Source organism: Belonocnema kinseyi, chromosome 8, assembly GCF_010883055.1.
Source record: "Belonocnema kinseyi isolate 2016_QV_RU_SX_M_011 chromosome 8, B_treatae_v1, whole genome shotgun sequence".
NCBI lineage: Eukaryota > Metazoa > Arthropoda > Insecta > Hymenoptera > Cynipidae > Belonocnema > Belonocnema kinseyi.
In genome coordinates, this window is record NC_046664.1 from 68,083,677 (window position 1) to 68,101,883 (window position 18,207).

The following is an 18,207-nucleotide window of genomic DNA, read 5'->3' on the forward strand; positions in this document are numbered from 1 at the left end:
TGTTGAGGAGCTTTTAATGGAAAATTTAACGACTTTGTTGAAAATTGTTTTTTTTTGTAGTTGAAATTTAATTTTTTAAACCGAAATTTTAACAATTCCATTTTTTGTTGAAAATTGATCCTTTTTAGTTGAAAATTCATATTTTTGGTATATAAATTCTACTGTTTTGTAAAAAATTCCACAAATGGTTACTATTTTTCTTTCTTGGTTGAAAATTCAACTCTTATATTGAAAATGTGTTTTTTTTTAGTTTGAAAATTCATCTACTTTTGTAGAAATTTGATATTTTTTTCGTTCAATATACAACTGTTTGGTTACATATTCATCTTTTCCCATTTAAATATATATTTCAGGAATATGATACCTACTCATGTCCTGAATTAAAGTACTAGTAAAAAGAAATTTGAAAAAAAGTAAATAATAAATATGATATTCACCTTAAAATGTCAATTTCTGATCTTAAACCGGTGATTTCCTGACTCCTGAGATCCAGGACAGTCCTCAAGGAGTCAGCCTCAGCCATTAAAACTGCACCCTGGTCGTGAACAAACATCCTTCTGTTATCAGTCTCAGCCTCTTTGACGCGAGCCAGTTCAGCTTCATGTTCAAGCTGCAACCTGGCGATGGCCGCACGATGTTCCTTCGTCGACTCCTGGAGCCGACACTCTAACAGGGCTCGTTCTTCCCGCATCGCTGCCTCTAAATCTCTAATGTGTTCCGCGTGCTGGGCTTCCACTGCAAAATCAAGATCAGCCTACCGTTAATGATATTCTTCCTTATGACAGACCTCGGACTCACATTAGAGATCCAAAATAGTGTGAATAGTGTCAACAAATTTTAAAAACAGTGTTTAAAGATATGATAAAAATTGTCCTTTTAAAAATATTTATCTTTAAATGGTGTTCAGCGACCTTGAAACCTTAAAAACCTGGAATTCTCCTTGAATTTTTCACGAGAACCTTGAATTAATTTTTGTTCTTTTAAACAGTTATTTTATTGAAGTGCGAAAAGTAATTCAAATCTGTTAGTGTATTATGATAGAAACGTTTCGTTTAGAAGAAATCTTGCTACGAAAAAGTTTGTTATTTATCAAAATATAATTTATATTTTACTCATTACAGAATAAATGAAGAGATTTCTAGGCATATTTTATAGACTTTACCAATTATTTTATAGATTGCAATGAACAGACTTTAATATTCTGAATAAATCTATAAATTTGTTATTTCGTCTCGGTTAGTGTAGAATGTTAAAGTATACATTTTTTTGTGATATTCAATTTACAAATTATAAACATTATACGTTTTAAACTTCGATGTTAATTCAGTTACAGAATTAGAATCAGCCATGGCCATATAACATATTTTTCAAGAGATTTGAAGATTTTTTTAAACCACTCAGTTATTGAGTGTACGCCAGATTACAAAACATTACTAATGATTTCAAAGGTTTCAAAATATTTCAAAGATTTAAAACAGACGTGTACACCAAATTTGAAATATTTCACAACAATTTCACAGTACACCAGATTTTACAGATTTAAAAACATTTCGAAGATTTGTAACGTTTTCAAAAGATTTTAAAAGACATTTCAAAAGATTTCTCCTAATTTCAAACAATTCTATGATTTTTAAGAATAAAAGGAATTTCATAAGCAAACACTTAAAAAAATTTCAAAAATATTCAAAAAGATTTGACAAAGATTTCACAAAAATTTCCCAAAGATTTCAAAGATGTGAAAAAGGTGTGTTAACAAGATTTTAAAGATTTCACAAAGATTTCGAACATTTCCAAAGATTTAAAACTTTCAAAAGATTTCAAAGATTTTAAAAAGGTTATAGTATATCAAATTTCTAATATTTTACACAGATTGAAAATATTGTAATGATTTCAAATTAGTACAAAAGATTTCAGAAAAATATTTTAAACATGTCATAAAAATCTCATAAAGAGTTAAAAGAATGCAAGAATTCTAAAGATTAAAAAAAGGATGAGTACACCGAATTTCAAAAAATTCTCAAAGTTGAGAAGATTTGAAAAGATTTCAGTGGTTTCAAACGAACACAACAGATTTCACAAACAAAGGTTAAAGAAAGCTTTCAAAAATATTTTTAAGATTTCATACAAATTTCAAAAAATTTCAAAAAAATTTCAAGGATTTCAAATATTTGACGAAAATTTAGAAAGATTCCAAAAGATTTCACATAAATTTGAAGATTTCAACCATATTTTCAGTCCTTCAAGAGATATCAACAAATGCACAAGGATTTCAAAAAATTTCATAGATTTTAAGGATTTCAAAGACGACTTGTGTTCGCAAAAAATTATGAATTTGTTTATTTATGGTTCTGCTTTCTTAAAAAATGGTTAGCCAATTTAAAATAAAATAGGTCATTTTTTACATCTATGACAAACGATTATTTCATTATTTTATGTAAAAAAGAAGACCTGGAATAAACTTGACTTCTTGACCTGGAAAACCTAGAAAAGGCCTTGAATTTCATTCCTAAGAACCGCTGGACACCCTGCTTTAGTCTATAAATAATTCGTCTATTTGGCCTGAAAATTTAACTGTTTGGTTGAAAGTTGATTTAATACTATTTCCTGTATTCCGGTTTATTTAAGAATTGTTTTGAATTCATCTTTTTGGTTAAAAATTCTAATATTTGGTTAAAAATTTAATTATTTTGTTGAGAATGTAAATATTTTGTTAAAAAGTCATATTTTTTGGTCAAAAATTTAACTACTTAATTGAAAGTCGAATTACTTTGTTGAAAATGAGTTTTTTGTTGTTGTAAAACTTAATTTTTTTATCTGAAAATGTATCCTTTATGAGTTTAAAAATCAACTTTTTAGAAAACACTTAACTTATTTTGTTGAAAATTCATCTTTTTGGTTAGAAAGTTAACCTTGTTTGTTGAAAATTCATTTTTTTAGTTGAGGATTCAACTATTGGATTCAAAATTCTTCTGTTATGGATGAATTCAACAAGTTAAAAAAATATTTTTTTTTTGTTGAAAATTAATTTTCGAAACTGAAAATTTCAGGATTCTATTTTAATTGCAAAAGATATTTTTTTAAGGTGAAAATTTTCTTGAAATCTTTGAGAATCGTTTGAAATCATTCAAATTTTTTGAACTCTTCTAAATTGACTGGCAAAAATTAAAAATTGACCGAGAGTAAACCGGGAAATTAAAATCATTCATCTGATGGAGACCCTGCTTTCGCTAAACAGTAAACATCCTTCTTATTTTATAGTATTCAGGTCGGATGCTCACTGCCAATCAAATTGAGCAGTTGCATTGGATCACTTCCAAGCGAATGCAAAATCTAGTTTTGGCTTTAAGGGCAATTCCTATGTATTTTTTTCCACTGTATTTATTTTTAAATCAAAAATGATACCTCGCTGAAATTTAATTTAATTTAAAATTCGTAATTAAACTCGCTCATCAAAATAAAAGCAAGTACACTTATTTAAGAATTTTTAAAGAGAAAAATTGTTTTGAAAAGAAAAACAGATTACAGGTATTTGATCATCCAGTTTTATATTATTTTTTGAAGCGAGCCTAGAAAACGTTATATACTTTCTTTTGCCAACGTAAATAATATATAAATAATCATTAAAATAATATAATAATAATTAAATAATAATTAAAATAATTCAAATTGCCCAAAATTTTTAAAAATTGATGAGTTTAAAAAACTACCTAATAAAGTAAGCTTTAAAATGCCATTATTGTTTATAAGAAAAACCTAAATTTAAAAAAAATCAAAATCTCTAATTTCAAACCGTCTTAAAATGTAAATATTTTTATTTTCAACATTGGAATTAAACAAATTAACTTGTTTAAAATGTATAAATTCAATTATTCTTAAAGTTGAAAATAGCCACTCTAGATTAATTTCAAAATTAAAAGCGTCCAACTAGAATTGTTTTTAATAACTTGAAACAAAATTTAACGTAAGTTTCTTCAATTATTCAAAAACTAATTTAAATCTGAAGCTATAAATTCGAAGATTTAAACGATTTCATAGAAAAATCAAAATGAACTGGATTAATCGATTTCAGTTATGACAAATCGGGCTAATTCAATGTTCAAATTCAAAATTCGGACATAGACACTGCCTGATTGAGAGCAACAAAATTGATTTTTTTTTATCGGATTTGTAATTACTAGATAACATTTATATAATATTCCTTTTGTTTTTGAATTATAACAATTTCTTTGGGAGTTCAGCTGATCCGAAAGTTTAGATTGTATGGGCTTTAGAGATAAAATGAAACTGTAGACTGCAGATGCACCTGTCTTGAAGAATCAGTGGCATAGAGTTTGCAAACATTGACTCAAACAGGTGATATTTTAACTCACTAGTTTCTGCTCCACAGACGCACTTTGGAAACCTTCTATTTTTACAAAAAGAAGATTTCAAGGTTTTGCGACCTCCGGGCCAAAAATAATCAACTCGTTCCATCGAACAGATGGTCGTTATTGAACTAAAATCATTTTACACACTATTCAAATTTATCACTCAGAAAAAGTGTCTTCAATTTTTTTTTCTTTGAATCAAAGAGAAATATTCATTGGCTCTCAGTCAACGAAAAGTTTATTGACTACAAAGAAATTTCATTGGTTCAAAGAAATCGTTTTTTGTCCAAATGAAAAATTTTCTTTAATTTAAAATTATTTTCTTCATTTAACAATCGTTTTTGGTTAAGTGGAAAGAAACATATGTTAAAGAAACGGTTTCTTTAATTCAAGACCAATATTTTTTTTAGCGTAGTCGACACTAAACCGTAGTCTTATTGACTTTTTTTAAATTTCAACTTTTCATTTAAAAATTACTTTGATATTTGACTAGAAAATTTAATTTCTATTTTTACTTATCGATAACTCTATTCAAAATGATTTATAATTCAAATCTTCCATTTATTGAGATACAAGAATTAAAACAGAAGAAATAGTTAAGTCATTAAATTTAATTGTCAAGATGGTTGAAAAATTCTATTTTTTTAAAAGTTAAACTTTTAAAATAATAATTCAATTTTCAAGAATACAGTTGGATCTTTGATAAAATACTTGAATTTTCTACCTGAAAAGATCAATTTTCAACTGAAAATAGTCAATATTTTCAAACAAAACATGAATTTTTAATAAAAGAATTGAATTAACAACGAAATGGTTGAATTTTTAAGCAAAAACGATGAATTTTCAACTGAATAGTTCAACTTTTATCTAAATAGTTGAATTTTTAACCTATAAAGATGAATGTTCAATCAAATGGTTGAATTTTTTAAGATTAAACTTCAATCAAGAACAGTTTCATTTCCAACCATATTGTTAATTTTTTAAGCCAAAAAGACGAATTGTTAGAAGACAATTGAATTTTCAAAGATGAATGCTCAACAAAAAATTAATAGTTAATATTTAAAAAAAGCGAAATTTCAACAAAATAATTGAATTTCTTAATAAATAGAGTAATTTTTAACCAAACTGTTGCATTTTTAACTAGGGAAAAGACAGTTTTCAACAAAAAATGAAAAGGTAACATTTTTAGTAGATAAATTAATTTTTCAACAAAATAGTCCAATTTTCAACCATAGAGATGCATTTTTAATCCAAAAAGGAAAAATTTCAACGCAAGATCTTCAACTGGATAAGTTACATTTTGAGTTGAAAAAATTTATTTTTAATAAAAAAAAGCGAATTTTCAACCAGAGATGAATTTTCAACTAAAATGATGAATCTTCAACGATGAACTGATTTTTTAAGAAAGCAGTTCTAGTTTTACCCAAGCTGTTCAACTTTCAATCTAAAAATATTTTTATTTTCAATCAAAAACAGTTGAATTTAAACGAAAAAGATGAATTTTCAATAAAATAGATGAATTTTCAGCCAAAGACAATAACTTTTCTACCAAACAGTTTAATTTATATATTTTAAACCAAAAAGACCAATTAAAAAAAAGTTTGAATTATCAAACAAAAAAGATGTCAATTGAATTTTCAACACCAAAATATGAATTTTTACCAAAATTGTAGAATTTCGAACCAAATAATAATATTATTGACTAAAAGAATAATCGTCAGGTACAAACTGCTGCACAAAAAGAATAACAAGGTAAATAAATTTATAACCAGAATATTATTTCAGGGTGGCTGTAAAACTTCATTTTCAAAATTCTAAAATTTTGTATGTTCCCCTACCATTAATATTCAAAGATCAGAATCTTCACCTTCTAAAATTTCTTGTAACAAGTTCAAATCACAATTTTAAATAATTATTTTTGACAGTTATTCGACGTGTCTTACGGTCACTGATTACTCGGATGTCAAAACTATTTCTATATTTAAATTTCTCGGATATAAGGTTTGTCATTTCGAAATTCAACTCTTACTATTTACAATCTCGTCAAGAAAATATTTCCGAGTTTCGAATGTCAATAGTTCATTTGTTCAATTTTGAGAACTTATTTCTGGGTATTTTCATGGTCAGATCTACGCGCGTCACATTTTTCATGGACATGCCCTTCTTCTATTTATGATTTTTTTTTTAAACTCTCAAAATTATTTTAAATTGAACGCTAAATTTCAAAACATTTAAAGTTGAATTATCACAACTTTCAACTACATTCTTGCGCCTAGGAAATTTTACTGCAGTGGATAATCATTCATTCACAGTGTAAATATAAATAAAATAATTAATTTTAAATTGAATTTATTAACGCGTATCGTATCTTAACAATTCAAGAAATTAATTTTTTAGATACATGAATTAATTAATTCATTAATCATTATTCACTGTAGGAAGGTTTTTATCTATTCTGTTTTGAATATTATAAACACATTTCTTTCAACCTTAAATATTTTCGCAACTGAACTTCTAACTATAAAATCTGAAATCGAATATTTCTAATTAAAAGTGTCTTTAAATATAAATAGAAGTGATTTTTTTCTCAATTTAGGAAACTTTCTATTGAAAGACAAGAAAAACTGGTTGTAGGCTTTGACCAGAACTGATCTGCCAAGTGGAGAAAAGTATTTCTTCCTTTTTATCAACAGGTGGTTCCGCTGAATGTATAATCAACTCGATCAGAAAGTAAGGAAATAAATTGAGTGGATAATGTTTATTTAAAAGTCCATTTTCTAATTTTTTTAAATTAGTACATTATACTTACAATCTTCTTGCAATCTGTCGATAGCCCTTCGATGATCATTTCTATCTTTTTCAATCGATTCTTCAATAGCGAGGTGCCTCGATCTTAAATCTTCAACATCTCTGCTCGCAGTCATCCACTGTGTCTTCATCATCTCGTAATCTCTTTTCCACCTTGGTGCAGAAAATCCGTCAAGCTAAAAAAAAAATATTTTATTCTCAATAAATATCAATACTACAAACAATTTTTCAAATGACATATCAGACATTAAAATCCTCTAGTTCTTAAAAAAAACTGAAAGCACTTTTAGGAGAAGTATTCCCTAATTGATCAGTTTAATCAGTTGAATCAGTTACGCTAATTAATCAATTGAAGAACATATTCCTCAATTCCAAACGAAAAAATAGTATTTATATTCATATTTTTAAAACTTAAAAACAATTTGAAACATCACAAAAATAGATTATAAAAGAATGCATGTCAGTCGATTGAATCATAAATCTATTGAAAAAAATGTATTTAAATAGATAATAATTTATTCAAAAATAATTACCATATGATTAAAAAATTGAAAGATGTAATTCGACATTTTAATCTGTCTATAATAAAAATAGATATTTAAAGAAAATAATGGAACTACATGGGCAGAGGATCAAAATGGTAATCAATAAATTCCAGCTCGACTAATTCATTTATAATATCTTCACGATACGAATAAGTTACTATACTTTTGTCGCCCAACGAATTTATTGTTTACATATATGAAAGCCTTGATTCACTGAGATACGTGAGATGATTATTAATATGCCCGCATTGCTTGCCAGATTCAACTAGAATTCGACTTAAAATTTAAAAACCAAATTTCATTCTCTTAAAATTTGCCATTGTTAAAATATTAATTTATAAAATTTACAAACATAAACAATAAAATATTCTAGAATACAAAAATTAAGTGCATTCATTTTCCAAATTTCTCACGATTTTCTTAACATTTTTCAAGTAAAATGTTGAAATGATAACTTGAAAATTTTCAAATTAGATAAGTTTTGTTTGTTTGTTTATTCAAATTTTCATGATTGTGCCATGAGTGGACAATCGAGAAATATACATGGTTTAAATATAAATTTTGATTTTAACGATTAAATTAACGTTTTAAATCAAATTCTGCAAAATTGAAAAACATCAATCTCAAATCGTACAAAATTGAATAATTTTGAATTCAAATGATCAGTATTGGAAAGTTTCAAGTATTTTTATGATTCATAGAATAATAAGTTTATTTTAAGACCCTCATTAGACCTATTTCCTAATAAAACATTTAAAATGGAAGAATTTCAACTCAGTAAGTTCAATGTTTAAAAAATTAAAATTTGAAATTAGCCAATCATCGACGAAAACACAATTTAAATTATTAACATAAAGCTTTAAACTTCAAACTTTGTCGAAATTTGAATTTCTTAAAATTGCAAGATATTAAACTGAAAGTTTTTGGTTTTGCAGTTGAAATTTAAAATTGAAGGCTTACAATACCGTGCAAATTTCAAATATTAATTATTTTCAAAAAACACTCAGAAGTTCACGGTAATTGTTTTCATATATCGCAAAATTAAAAGCCTGTAAAATTTGATAGTACTGGTAGTTGAAGTTAATAATTTGGGAAATTAAAATCTGACTTTTGTTCAAAATAATATGAATGATATGATGTAATTTCAAATATTATTTTCAATAAAGAATTTTTAAAGTTACAATAAAATATGTCAAATAGAGTAACTGTTTTTTTTTGTCTTCATATACTTAAAATTCATACCAAAAAAGGTAAATCTTCATCAAAAATGGATTAGTTCAATTTTTAGTTGAGAAAATTGATTTTTAACCAAAAATAAAAACGAATTTTCAACTAAATAGGTAACTTTCTAAATAAAGTGATTAATTTTGAACTAAAATGATCAATATTTAACTGGAATAGTTGAATTTTTATACAAAAACATGAATTTTAAACGAAAAAAAAAATTAATTTCAACTAAAAATTTAATAGTTAATTATTCATTTAAAAAATTATTTTTAACCAAAGAAGTGAATTTTCAACTAAAATTATTGAATATTCAACTTTACTAGTTATATTTTCAGTTAAAAAATTAATTTAGAACAAAACAAAAAAATATTAACATAATAGTTACACACATCCTCAACTGAAACAGTTAAATTCTCAATTTAAAAATAAAAAAAATGGTTGTTCAGCAAAAAGTGAAATAATCCAATTTTCAGTTAAAAATTAATCTTCAACTAAAAATAAAAATCAATTTCAACTAAAATTATGGAATATTCTACTTTATTAATTAAAATTTAAGTTTAAAAATGAATTACCAACAAAACGAAACAAACATTTTAACATAATAGTTACATTCCCAACTGAAATAGTTAAATTCTCAATTTAAAAAATTAATTTAAAAGAAAAATCAACAAAAATGAAATAGTTCTATTTTCAGTTTAAAAAATTAATTTTCAACTAAAATTATGGAATACTTTACTGTATTAGTTACATTTTCAGTTAAAAAATGAATTAACAATAACAAAAAATTCAACATAATGGTTAAATACATCCTCGACTGAAATATTAAAATTCTCAATTCAAAAAATTAATTTTTAGCAAAAAATGAAATAGTTCAATTTCCAGTTTAATAATTAATTTTCAACAAACAAACAAAAACACGAATGTTCAACAAAATAGTGAAACTAAAACTGAATACGTAAATTTTCAGTTAAATGATTTTACTAATTTGCTATCAAAAAATATTAATTTCAATAAAGTACATGAATTTCTAACTGAAAAGATAAATTTTAAACCAAAAATTAAATAGATAAATTTGTAGTTTAAAAACTGACCCGGCGGGCACGAAATTTAAGGACCTTTTGAGAACATCCTAAAGGCGTTTTTAGGTAGTAAGGTTTAAAAGAAGTTTTAAGAATGTCCAAAAACACGTCTTACGTCACGACAAAAATCGACCAAAAAAAGTTCAATATTCCAAATACGTCCTAAGAACGTCTTTGGAACATTATATGTTTTTAGAACGTTATTGGGCCTGACTTGGGCATTTTTACTTTTTAGGACATTTTTAATGTTCATTTTCAGTTAAAAGATATAATTTTCAACTAAAGAGATGAATTTTTTATTGAAATTGGTTAACAATTTAACAATCTTGTTAAAAATTTATTTTTTGGGTTGAAAATAAATTTTTTAACCCATAAATTGAACTATTCCATTTAAAAATTTAACTATTTTGTTGAAAATAAATTTTTAAATCTTTTAACCAAAATTTCCTGACGTTTTCAGGTTTTCTACGTGAGTAGATAACCTGAAAAATATTTTTTTTCTTTCATAAAACATTCTTATAATAATAGAAATTTTTTTCCCTCCAGAACTCGGGGTTTTGGTATGACAACTACCTTAAGGTTTAGAAAAAGTTCTCTTATTTTAAGAATTTAAATGATACCATCAGTAATTTTTTATGAAAAAGGTTAAAATTTACGAAAAATAATTATTTTAATAATAGTTTTTTTATCGTGTTTGACCCAAAACCAATACACCGTCATTTATTTAAAAACAACCATTTTTCAAAAACTGATACCGAGCCATAAGAATAAAAAATTGAATTGCAAACAAAAATGTTTAAATTAATGTTTTTGTCCATTTTAAAAATTTTGTTTTCATTTGAAATAACATCATCAGCAATATTATTTTGATTCTTAAAATCATAGAAAACCTATTTATAAGGGATCTGATTTGTAGTAACACTACCAAAATACAAAATTGAATTATTTTAAATTATATAAAAAATTAAGATTGGTTGTATATCAGATCACGCTTTTTATCACTGTTCGAAAGTCTTTGATGTATTCCCAAGATTCCTTCATTAAAACGAGAACTCTAGAGCGTGTAACTTTAATTGTAAGTGGAAGCAAGTTGTAGGTGCAATGAATCTGGTAACCTCTGAATAATAAACCTAACGAGATCAAGGAAGGATTCTCAGATAATAGAAAAAAACTTGGTTCTCAGAGAATATGAAAACTTACTACGGCTTATTAAGCTTATAATTATTACTAATAACAGAGATTAACAAATAATTAAAACCACTTTCTTATACAATTTTTTATTTGAACCGTTCTATAGAAAAACCACATCAGCTGAGTTGGATTTTGGCACAAAATTGCCAAAGAAATTTATCCAACTGTGTTTTTACAAACCAAAAAATATGTGTTTTAGATTGTGCAAATATTTCTAAGCACATAATATATCCTTTTTGGCTTTTAAAAAGACATTTTGAAAAACTTCTTCGGCAATTTTGTGCCAAAACTCAAGCCAACTTAGGTGGTTTTTCTAGAGAACGGCTCATTTATAATTATTCCATAATTTGTGAAGTCTTCAGAGTCAATAATTATATTGGGTTTCCTGAGTAAATGAATATTATATCCTTCAATAACAAATGAGAATGCCTAGTGAATTTAATTAATAAAGAACAAGAGAATGAACTAACAGTATGTACAATTATGATTTTGATTTAATTAGATGAAGTGTACAATGAAGCAGAAATTGAGAACATTCCCGTTCTTCAAATTACATCCTCCCAGATAAATGGACTTTAGTATATTTTATAGCTCATTGTTGAGGATTTTTTATAGCAAGGTATTAACACTGAAGAGGGTTCAAGGGTACATTCACAGTTCAAGGTGGTCGAAAAACTTAATTTTCAAAATTCCCTGATTTTTTTCAGGCCAACTTTTCATTTTGCATGAGCATTAATAATCAAAAACCGCAGCATATCAATCTAGCAACATTTTTAACGTAGAATTTTTTATGAACGAAATAAAATATTAAAATTTTATATTAAAATGCAAAAATGTTTTATTTATTTTCACCACAAAATATGACTTTCCTACGATAAAAGATGAATTTTCAATCCAAAAGGATGAATTTTCAACAAAACAGTCAGATTTTTAACCAAAAACGGTGACTTTTTAACCAAACCAGTTCAATTTTTATGAAGATAGTTGATTTTTTAACAAAATAATTAAATTTAAAAAAATTGAAATTTTAACCAAATAGTTGGATTTAAAAAAAACATTAAATTTCAATCACAGACAGATACATAAATAGATTATATTTGTACAAAGAGAGATGAATTTTTAAACCAAAAAAGACAAATTTTCAATTAAGACAGATTAATTTTCAACAAAAAATGGAAAAGATAAATTTTTGTTTAAAGAATCATAAATAAAGATTTTTCAGTCAAAAAAGAAAAGAAACATCGAAATGAAGTTATTTTTCAAGCCAAAAGACGAATTTTCTGTAAAACAGTTGAAGTTTCAATAAAAAATTTCAGTTTTAAACTAAGAAGTGGAAATTTAGAGGGCAGTTTAAATCGAGGTCAATTAGTTATATATATAAAAGAAAAAAAAATGGCTTAACTCAAGATTAATTTTCAACAAAAAATGGAAGTTACTTCATCAATGAAAAAAATTATTCTTTAACAAAATATTTATATTTTTGAACCAAAGAGATAAAACTTAAACCAAAAATAATTTTTTTAGCAAAGTAGTTCAAGTTTACCTTAGTAGTTGAATTTTTAGTTTAAAAAATATCGATTTTCAACAAAATGGTTCAACTTTCAACGAAAGAGATGAATTTTAAGCTAAAATGATGAATCTTCAACAATAGTTAAATTAACAACAAAAAAGGTGGATTTTTAAGGAATAATGTAATTTTAGATATTACAACCAAATAATGTTTTCAATTTTAAACCAAAAACACTCAAATTCAACAAAATATGAATCTTTAACAAAAAATTAATTTTCTACCAAAATGGAACCTTCAACCCAAAATGACGAATTAAAAAACCAGATGATTTTACAACCAAGGAAGATTCAGTTAAATTTTCAATACAAAAAAAATTTAACAAAAGTTAATTTTCTACCAAAATAGTTGAATCTTAAACCCAAAAATATGAATTTTCAACAAAACAATTGAATTTTCAGTCAAAAAGGATGCCTTTTAAACAAAAGTCTTCAATTTTCAACCAAATAATATAATTCGTAACTAAAAATATAATCATCAGGAGTAAGCAACTGCATGCATTTTATTTTGCAACAAAAAAAAGAACTATAAATAGAAGGCAAATGAACGATTACTAACAAGAATATTATATCAGGGTACCGGAAAACTTCATTTTAAAAATTCCCTAAGTTTCTATCATAAAATTTATTTTTAATGATTTAATATTAATTTATTAAAAAAAAAATTAATTTATTATCTTTTAGAGTTGTTTAAAGTGCCTCTTATAGAAATTCCCTAACTCTTGCAAAATGTTTTTTCAAAATCTCTGATTCTTCCTGACCAATCAAATTCCCTGACTTTTCCCCGATTTCCAGGTTTTCCCCGACCTACGGCCACCCTTTTGTCTTTGCCCTATTGTCTTTAACTAGACTTATTGTTAATAAAATTTAATATTATTTATGAATACACTGTTAAAAATAATATTAAATTTAATATACCCATGTGTGTTAAAATTAATATATGAAGTATATGAAATCGCCATTAAGAGCGCGTATATTAAATTTCATTTACATTCATGTCAATCACTTACAAGAAAAATCATATAATTTCATTTTTCACAAATTTAAAATAAGTTTAGCTGTAATTTTCGATTCTAAATAATAAAACATGATACATTCTTCCTGTTAACCAAAAATAAAATTGGATTACAAGTCGAAAAGTTCAATTAAGCAAATAAATAACAGACTTGACCTACAATTAATTGTATCCCCCTTAAATTTTGACCATTTAGAGCAAAACTAGGAAAAATTTAACCCGCACATTGCACTTTCATTATAAATAATAACTGAGTCTAAGAATTCTAGATTATTAATTTCATTGAGAATATTTGACAAGATTTAAAGAGATGAAAGCAGGTTGAGTTTTCACGCACATTGCGATATTGACCTGTATATTAAATTTAATACACATGTATATTAAATTCACTACACAAATGTATGTTAAATTTGAGTAACGGTAGTGCATATTTGCTTCACGCACATGTATATTAAACCTCATACAGATTTTTCTAACAGTGTAAATTAAAAACTAACTTTCGTTTTAACATGATTTTATTGTTTTTATTATTTTGTTAATTCGTTATAGTAAAAAAAGAAATTTTATTTTAAATTCTGATTTGCTTCTACTTTACAAGCGACTTTTTCTTTCCGCTTAGATGACCAATGAACTCCATATATACAAGGAAACTTGAAAACTCCTTTTGTGGTTATAATTGCGCAAACTCTAGGTTTATATGGACTACAGAATAACAACCTCGAGAAATCTCCCTGAATTCCAATTTTACAGCTTTGAAAATTGAGCTATTCTAATTTTAGAGTTTTTTTCAATTTACTTCTTCCAATGATACACATTTTCAAATTCATGAATTGTAAGTAAACAGCTTTTAAAATTTCACTTTACAAAATAATAATAATAATAATAATATTATTTCAGTTATTGCAATTGAAGGCCCAAATTTTATAACCACCTACAAATTTTTCGAGCTGAACTGTATTGGCCCCTGGACACTTTTGAAAAGTTTCAAATTTTTATTTTAAAACTATATATATTCTTATAGACAATTTAATGGCGCATCTTGTTTCTCTAGATGAAAAATTGTAGCTTTTTTCGTTTTCAAAATAAACCCGTTTTTAGAACACCAAATGTTTTTGTCTTTTTTAATTCAAATAGCTGTAATTTAGCCAATTCTTGGAATTTTTCATGAAATTTACAGGGAATATTCTTTATGATGTTTTACGACTTTTAGAGTAATGAACCGCTGAATATTAATGTTTAAATCAAAGTTATAAATTTGTACCTAAATGAGGACTTGCACGAATTTTGAGCAACAACAATTTTTTAGCGGTAAGGTTGTTCGGAAAGGTATAAACTTGTTTTTCACTGAAATAAATATTTAAAAGAAATTATCATTAAGAAATTGGAAATAATCAGAATTTAATTATACCAAAAAGAACTTGTTTTTGTCAAAAATCGCTAGAAAAGTTTAATTTTAAACAGGTTTTCATGTTTGTTTTTTTTTAATGGCGGTAAGGCTTTCAGGTATAACGAGCAGCCGCAAATAAATGATTCCAGCCTAAGCAACATTTTTTGTTTCATAACAAATCATTTTTTCAAATTTAACTTTTTAAGTGTGTTAGAGTAAGACAAAAATTTGTTTATGATGTTATAAACAAATTAACAAACAAGACTAAATTTTTCACAGAATAAACTGAAAAATTATTTTCAATGAATCCTTGCTGCCATATTTAGTAATTTGACAAAAGGTTTTATTTATATAACATATTCTATAAAAAAAATACACATTTACATCTTTTTTCTATGAATAGTCTCATTTTCTTAACGGATGAACTACAAATGCCATATCAGTGATTTTTTAGTGTCATATTTTTTAAATTGACAGCAAATGTTAATTATTTGAACAAAACAAATGCTTATTTTATTGTTGAAATATTATTCATTAGTCAGAATTTAATAACAAGGAAATAAATTAATTTCCAGTGAACGCGCACGGCCATAGAAAACATATTTATACCTTTGTGAACGACTTTGCCCTTAGAAGTTTTTTATTGTTCAAAATTGGCTCGACTCTCCATAAACTTGAAGATACAAATGCATAATTCAGAGTAAAATTCATGTAACAATTCATAACTTTTGTTTAAACAAAAATGTCCGAATGCTATTTACTCTGTCAGTCGTAAAACACCATAAAGAATATTTCCTGTGCATTTCATCTAGAAATTCTCAGGATTGTCTGAATTATGGCCAGTTTAATTTTAAAAAAGGCCAAAAATGTTGCGTCCTAAAAAACGGATCAATTTTGAAAATGGAAAAATAAAATGTATGTATAATTTTAAAATTGGAATTTCAAATTTGTTTGAAATTTCTAGGGTCCAAACCCGTCTAGTAAGAAAAATTTAGAAGCGGTTAAAGAATCCGGGCCCTTAATTTAAAACAATGCCAGCATAACGATTTCTAGACTTAAATAGAGTGAAAATTAAACATGACATTGAAAATTAATTGTAAGAAATTTATCAATTTTAAAATTAAAACCTTTAAGACTATCCGGCTTCTGACTCACTTCTAAGATAAACAATAGCATAGAGAGCGTCATGCATTAAAAAATAGTGTCATAAAATTGATCAATGGTTAATTATGAACTTCACTGTTTATTTAAAATGTTACTTTTTATTCTATAAATTAGTTCAAATTCCTATTTATTTATCAGAGTATTGGCAGTCTTTCCCCCTTTTCACATTTTTTCACTCTAAATCGAATTGAATTAATAAAACCCAGTAAGAAAAACCAACCATTTTTGGTTGAAAGTTCATCCTTATCGGTTGAAATTTGAAGTCTACTACTATTAAATTTTTCGCGAAGAATTCATCTTTTGATATAGAAATTCTATTTTTTGGTTCAAAATTGAATTACTTTTTTGAAACATTAATAATTTTCTTAAAAAGTCATACTTCTTGATCGAAAATTCAACTGGTTTGTTGAAAATCAGTCTTTTTGGCTTGATAATTAACATTTTGATTGAAATTTTGTTTCTTTCTTGACTAAGAGTTTTTTGTGTAAGAATAATCAACTATTTTGTTTAAAATTTGTAATCAGGTGCTTTGATTTTTTACAGATTTCCACTTCTCTGTCAAATTCTCAGGAAGGGATGTAAGCTAAAGCGTTTCACGTCGAACAATAATCTGTGGAAGGGGTTTTTTATGTATGTAAAAACTAATCCAACCTTCTCTACTAAAAAGTTGTGCTTGAATATATTAAAAAAATTAAATGCTCACCTCATGGGCCAGGTAATTTATAGCAATCGAAAGAGCCTGGATTGTGTTTTCAGCTCTCTTGAAGTTCAAATTTTCAAAAATTACGACATCCGTTTGGGCAGCCTTTTCCCTCGTTCCCAGCACAACTGTTGTCACCGAATTGCCATTTTCTTTTGGTCCACGATCTGCAACTAATGTCACAAGACCCATCAGCAACAATTATAAAAAAAAACTCACTTCTTATTAATTTCTATTAAATTGATAAGTTTTTAAAATGTCTTTATTTATTAATAGTGATAATAATTAAATAAATATCCATTAGTGGCTTCTACCAGTGGTAGAAGTCATTAATGGATATTTATTCATTGAACCTCTCTAACCAAAATAATTTTGTTTTAAATTTCTTTCCTTAGAAAATAAAAAAATTGAATATATTCATTATCTCAATACTTTTTTATTCGTTTTTCGTTAATTACGGTGGTTCTAAACCAACCTTAATTGAAAGATACTTGCATATGAGATTTTTTGGTTGATTATGGTTCCCTGAAATCTCATGAAAGTATCCAGACCAGATTTAAAATCGTCGCTTGAGCCCATTTTCAAAAAAGTTCATTCTCTAAAATTAAGAGACGCATAATATTTTAGTTGAAAATTAATCTCCTTAACCAAAAAATTAACTATTCCATTTTTTGTTGAAATATATCTTTTTTAGTTAAAAATGTATCTATTTAGTGTAATGTTGAACTCTTCTTTTGAAAATTTAACTGTTTTATTGAAAATTCGTCTTTTTTATTTAATTCAGTTTTTTTACTTTAAATAAAAAATTATTGTTTAAATACCTATAATTACATATTACGTTAAGAATTAATCTTTATTGTTTTAAAAATCGACTACGTAGTCTAAAGTTGTTTACTTTGTACACCAAATTTTGTTTTGTTTGAAGATTCATCACTTTAGTCGAAAATGTAACTATTTATGTAGAAAACTCTACTATTTTAATTAAAATTAAATGATTTATTTTATACTTTAAATGCCAGATAGAAAATAAACTTTTTTGTCTTCAAAATTAAATAATTTTGTTGATAAGTCAACAGTTTGGTTGAAATTTGAAATAAATTATTAAAATTTAATTATTGATTAGAAGATTCACTTCTTTGTTTGGAAATTAAATTTTTT

At 25.7% G+C, this 18,207-nt stretch overlaps 2 protein-coding genes across 5 annotated transcripts in view; one reads left to right on the forward strand and one right to left on the reverse strand.

Annotated features, from left to right (window-relative positions):
* LOC117177923 (E3 ubiquitin-protein ligase RNF8-like) overlaps positions 1–17,273 on the forward strand; it is a 53,560-nt gene extending 36,287 nt beyond the window's left edge. The window contains exon 5 of one of the 2 annotated variants that reach the window (XR_004467773.1): positions 16,893–17,273. Coding sequence is in view for 1 of the 2 variants with exons in the window: in XM_033369036.1 (XP_033224927.1) it covers positions 16,893–16,936 (44 nt within the window). In the remaining variant the exon portion in view is untranslated. The remainder of the gene's footprint in view (positions 1–16,892) is intronic. The other variant, XM_033369036.1, reaches the window with a different exon arrangement.
* LOC117177922 overlaps positions 1–18,207 on the reverse strand; it is a 173,431-nt gene that overhangs the window by 7,745 nt on the left and 147,479 nt on the right. For all 3 annotated transcript variants that reach the window (XM_033369034.1, XM_033369032.1, XM_033369033.1), the window contains 3 exons: positions 17,053–17,222; positions 7,177–7,351; positions 438–735 (listed from right to left, as the gene is read on the reverse strand). In XM_033369034.1, coding sequence (XP_033224925.1) covers positions 438–735; positions 7,177–7,351; positions 17,053–17,222 — 643 coding nt within the window. The remainder of the gene's footprint in view (positions 1–437; positions 736–7,176; positions 7,352–17,052; positions 17,223–18,207) is intronic.